The sequence below is a fragment of the Nicotiana tomentosiformis genome, chromosome 1 (genome assembly GCF_000390325.3).
Source record: "Nicotiana tomentosiformis chromosome 1, ASM39032v3, whole genome shotgun sequence".
NCBI classification, from domain to species: domain Eukaryota; kingdom Viridiplantae; phylum Streptophyta; class Magnoliopsida; order Solanales; family Solanaceae; genus Nicotiana; species Nicotiana tomentosiformis.
The window spans coordinates 136,884,622-136,890,752 of NC_090812.1; the positions used below are offsets into that span (position 1 = coordinate 136,884,622).

The following is a 6,131-nucleotide window of genomic DNA, read 5'->3' on the forward strand; positions in this document are numbered from 1 at the left end:
ATGCTGGGGCGTTCGTTAGCTCAAATGACATCACGAGGAACTCGTAGTGACCATACCAAGTCCTGAAGGCAATCTTCAAAATATCCATATCCCGAATCTTCAACTGATGATAACCTGGCCGCAAATAAATCTTTGAGAACACTCTAGCACCCTGTAGTTGATCAAATAAGTCATCAATGCATGGCAATGGATACATGTTCTTCACTTAACCTTGTTCAACATCCTTTTTCTTCACGAACAAGACCGGAGCACCCCACGACGATACACTAGGATGAATGAAACCTTTATCAAGCAACTCTTGCAACTGCTCCTTTAACTCATTCAACTCTATTGGGTCCATACGATATGGTGGAATAGAAATGGACTGAGTGCCTGACAATAAGTCAATCCAAAGTCGATATGCCTATCGTGTGACATGCCCGGAAGATACGCTAGCCATACATCTGGAAAGTCTCTCACTACCAGAACTGACTTAACGGTAGGAGTATCAGCACTGGCATCTCTCATAGAGGCTAGATAAGCATCACACCCCTTATCGACCATCCGATGAGCTTTTAGAAATGACACAACCATGCTAGGAAGATAATCCAATGCACTCCTCCACTCTAAAAATGGTAAACCTGGCATAGCTAGCGCCACAGTCTTGGCGTAACAATCTAGAATAGCATGATAGGGCAACAACCAATCCATTGCCAAGATAACATCAAAGTCTGCCATACTAAGAATTAATAGATCAACTCTGGTCTCCAAACCACTAATGACAACTAAACATGACCGATACACACGGTCCACAATCGCATAGTCTCCCACAGGCGTGGACACATAAATAGGAGAACTCAAAGAATCACGCGATATATCCAAATATGGATCAAAGTAAAATGACACATATGAATAAGTGGATCTCGGATCAAATAAGATTGATGCATCTCGATGGAAAATCCTAACCATACCTGTAATAACAAAGTTTGAAGAAACCACTGATATGCCACTTCGGACAGCTGGAAAGTAGTGAAAGTAACCCCGCTTGTTTCCACAATACCCATGGTGCAAAGAATATAGTGGCATTCCTCAAGAAAACTGTGTGCATACTCTGAAGTTAAGCAACTGAAAGTAGGAGGGTGATAATTCTTGAACCTCTCGAGCCTAAGATGCTCCTCCTCAAATATTGTTTCGCTAACCATGGGATAAACTAGAGCAACAAGCTATACGGGTATAATCTCTGGGACCCGATCAACCTGGACTTGCTGCTATGGGGTACGAGCCATGGGAGTCTGAGCTCCTCTCCCTACTTGAGATGTGGATAGTTCAAGTATAATCAACCCCGCCTAAGCTAAGGTACCGAACATGCTCAAGAATTGTGCGATAGTCTTCTGAAGTGCTGGGGTGGAATTAGGTGCCTCGGGTGCCTGTCCCCCGACTGGAGCTACTAGTGGCTCTACTTTCGTAGCTCGAGTAGGTGCTCTAGCTGCACCACGTGCCCCTCCTCGCCCTCTGCCCCGGCCTCTCTCGGCTTTAGCAGGGGGTGTGGGTGTGTGATCATCGGATCAAGCTGTGCGTGTCCTCACCATCTGTGAGAGAATAGAAAGTCAAGATTCTGTTTTCGAAGTCAACCAATTCGCACGATAAGGAATCAAAGAAGTGATGTTTTTCCTTACAGTTCCGTAGCCTCTAGAAAATAAGTACAGACGTCTCCGTATCAATATGCAAGACTCTGCTAAACCTGCTTATGACTCGTAACACCTTTGAACCTAGAGCTCTGATACCAACTTGTCACAACCTAGAGCTCTGATACCAACTTGTCATGATGCCAATTTCCCTCCGTAGGATGTCGTGATGGAACCTAGTCTCTACGATTAGTTAAGCCTAATATTTGATAACAACTTGATAGAAATAAGTAACAGAATACTAAACAAGGGTGAATAACTGATATAAACTCCTGAAGTATAATCTCAACAAATACTTTCCCAAAATTGGTGGAATGGATTCATAAGCTCTATAGAATAAAACTAGAATATCTCATACATCACTGTCTAAAAGAAAATACAACAGGAAGTAGAAATAGGGAATGCGACTACGAGGCCTGCGGACGTAGAGAAGGCATACCCTGAAGTCTCCAAAGACAGCTACTCTATCAACTCTAGCGTCCGGCACGGGAAGACGTATCTGGATCTGCGCAAAATAATTGTGCAGAAGCGTAGTATGAGTACACCACAATGGTACCCAAAAAGTATCAAGCCTAACCTCAATGGAGTAGTGACGAGGCTATGTAAAGATACCTACTAGGATATAAATAAATAGTATAAAATTATAATAATTATAAATAATGGAAGCGATGAAATAACTGATACAAACAAGATAATAACATGAACAAATACTGGAATTTAAACATGGAAAAAACAATAAAGAAGCACTGATGAGAATGAAAATGATCATATACGGACAACACGTGGTAGAACAAAGTAGAACAAAACAGCAAGGACATTCTCGCCAAAGCTCTTTGCAACATGAGATAAGAAACAAAATAACACAACCAGGTACCACCTCGTGTACATTAAGAATCACCATCGAGGTACCGCCTCGTATAAATGAAGAATCACAAATGAGGTACCGTCTCGTATTCACATTTCTCAACTTCACGTGAGCCTTACATTTAAAATAGGTTTTGAAAGCAGTTTTTTCGAAATAGCTACACGTACTTTAGCCCACCTTATGACACTGTGTGGCTTCACATAGTTCCCCTACAAGCAACACGCACATAAGTCCCACCTTATACCGCCACATGCACGTCAACCCCAAGCCTTATACCACTGCTTGCATGTCAATATCACATTACAATAACAACCCACACCACAAGTGCACATGTATCACAATTTGCCAACAATCCACAATATTAATGTTTCTACAACAATAGCCCACAGCTCCACCACAACGGGGACAAGAATATTAACAACAACAATGAATGTAAAATGCTCGGAAAGGAAGATGTTTCAACAATAAGAATTTCGCCTCAATGTGTTAACGACTTTCAGAACTTCAACCCCAATAACTCAAAAATGAGAAACAATGTAAAACCACAATGTTAAATAGGAATAACTCACAATGGAAGAGATAACGTGTAGCAACGACTTCAAATAATGGAAATCAACGAGGGAAGGGATAACATAAACATTAACTCCAATTAATGATAATCAACAATGAGAGATATACCGAAAAATAACTTCAAATAATGATAATCAACAATGAGAGATAACACAAAAATAACTTCAAGTAATGATAATCAATAATGAGAGATAACACGAAGCATTAATTGAGGCAACAAGTTCAACTAAGCATGCGAGCAATTCATTAATTAGAATGTAGAATAAGTATTAACGAAAATAATTTAAGGCATGTAAGGATCGACTAACACAAGTAAGATTTTCACTAATCCAAGGTTTGTAGTTGAAAATCCCCTCTCCAAATTGCCTCCTACCGAGTCTACGGCTAAAAAATGAGAGAATGTGTTAAAAATCCCGTCTCCCAGCCCTTTAATCAGCAGTAGATGTCGCATCTGCTACACTGGGTTCGCATTTGCGACCCTCACAATTGCGGACCACGACTCGCATTTACGAACCCTGACAACCTAAGTCAACATTGCTCTTGCGATAAAGGCTTCGCGATTGCGATGCTGGGTACTTCACAAAAGCGAACAAATGTTCGCAACTGCGAACTTAGTACAAAATCTGTTGCTTTCGCAAATGCGAAGGGTAAGTCGCATTTGCAACATCTGCCCCCTTACTGTTACCTTCGCAATTGCGAGGCCGGTGCTCGCAATTGCGACATCAGAGTACCAACACACCAACAGTTCATTTTTAAGTTCATGTTCGAAACTCATCCGAGCCCTCGGTGCTTCAAACCTAACATCCACACATGTCTAGAAACATCATACGAGTTCACTCATACGATCAAAACACAAAAATAACATCTAAAACTACGAATCGAACACTAAAACGCATGAATTTCAAAGTAAAGGTCACAAATTTCTACAATTAAAACTAAACGTCTGTATCCTATCAAATCAACTCCAAATGACACCAAATTTTACAGGCAAGTTATAAATACTAAAACAGACCTATTCCGAGTCCCAAAATCTAATTCTGAGCTAAATAGCTAAATGTCAACCTACGGTCAAACATTTCAACTTCAAATTGCCAAATTTCGGCAAATCAACACAAATCAACCTACGGACTTCCAATATCAATTTCGGACATACGCCTAGGTCTAAAATCACGATAGAAAGCTATCAGAGCCATAATAACGCAGTTTCGGGGTCGTTTTCACAAAAGATAAAGTTTAGTCAATATTTTCTAATTTAAACTTCTAAGTCAAGAATCAAGGGTCCAAATCAACCCGAAAGCTTCCCGGAATGAAACTAACCGACCCCTCAACTCATAAAATCATAAACACATATGTATGAAGCATAAAAAGAGGTAACGAGGTACAATTACACAAAATAACCAACCAGGTCATTACATAAGGAGAGGGGATCAGTGTACACTGACCTTCTGCAGAGTAGCAAACCAAGCAAGAGTCGTTTGTTTAGACAATTAGGAGTCCACGAAAAACGAATCACGCAAATAGATCAAACTTGAGCAGAAAGGAAAAAAGAGAAAAGCAAAATTAGGGAGAAGCTACTTGGACTTAATATTCAACATAAAACTTCAATTTCTTTTAATGTATTTGCCAATGAAGTTAGGTACGTTGATGTCTGTTAGGTAGAGACATCGAATGCCCTATTTAGAGTGGCATTCAAGCCACTTAGGGTTTCAATCGGTTCAAACAGATAGTGGAGAGTGATGATATGGTAGATGACGATAGTAAGCAAGTGAAATTAGAAGGGATCGAGGGGAAAACAACGAAGATCTTTACCTGGGCACGAGGGGATGGCCGTTGAAGCCTTCGATCTAGCAGTCAAACACTAATGTCCAGAGGTCACTGTGTTTGACCCCTGGACCATGAATAATGCTGATGAACCTGAAGATAACAACCATGAATGTTCCAATTCGATGGAACATAGGAAGGATTGATGGATCTTCAGGTTGCATAGGTTTAGGTCTAGGGTTTTGAATTTGAGATTCAAATCAAAACAATGAAATGGAATGAAAACCCACGAGATTCGCGGTTAATAGGGCCATGAAGGATGTTTCAGGGCTTGATTTGTGACCTTGCACAAATTTGTGCGAGGTTTCAAGATTGATGGGGTTGAGAGAAAAGAAATAAGAAAGGGAAATAGGGGCGCTCGTTTGGTGGAAAGTGATTAGGGTTTAGAGTCATCTCTGACTTTAAAACGTGAGATAGAATCTGGGCTATTGGATCGTTTGATCAATGAACCTGATATTTAGGGGAGATGGGAATTATTAAAATATTTTAATTATAAAACGGGACAACTGTTTGATCCCTTCAATTCGACGGCTGAGATGAGATCTTAATAAAATTAAAGAAAGGAGGAAAATGGAGACTAAACATGGACCATTGATGAGTTGGATTAACGGTCCAAATATATTTGTGTTTTCTCTCTGAGTGAGGGTGACGAGTGACGTGGCACACTTATATTGGCTTAGAATGGAAGGCATGGATAGCCATCTTGGATAGAGGGGGTTGGTTTCGGACCGGGTCAGGCTATATTGGGCTGAAGTAACTAAAATAAAATTTAAATCATAGCCACATTGAGTTTAGTTAATTAATTGCAATTGTAGGCTTTTAAGCTTTTAAACCCTTTTAAAAATTAACTTAATTAAACTTTATTAATTCTAATTAAATGTGATAAAATATAATTATCATATGCATTATATATTACTGTAATTAAGTAGCTATCTATTAAAACACTTTATTTACTAAATTATGAAATAATTTCAGATTAATTTAAAGTAATAAGCGATACAATTAAAAATCAAAGATTAATTCATTAAATTAATTGTAAAACTTACTTATTATAATATAAAGGTTATTTCAATAATTCCAAAATAATAGGAGTAATTTAATTCATAAATATTTAATAAATAATTGTTAATTCAACATTGTTAATTACTATTTCCTCTTATATTTATAATAAAAAAAGGTATTATTCATTCAAAAATATTTTACCACATTTA

At 38.7% G+C, this 6,131-nt stretch overlaps 1 protein-coding gene across 1 annotated transcript; it reads right to left on the reverse strand.

The window, feature by feature from the left end:
- Nucleotides 1–205: 205 nt before the first annotated feature.
- On the reverse strand, nucleotides 206–1,181 carry LOC138910331 (uncharacterized). The gene is made up of 3 exons (XM_070201563.1): nucleotides 1,040–1,181; nucleotides 420–950; nucleotides 206–372 (listed from the first exon to the last, which is right to left on the reverse strand). Exons 1-3 carry the CDS (start codon nucleotides 1,179–1,181, stop codon nucleotides 206–208), a joined length of 840 nt encoding a protein of 279 aa, XP_070057664.1.
- Nucleotides 1,182–6,131: the final 4,950 nt, after the last annotated feature.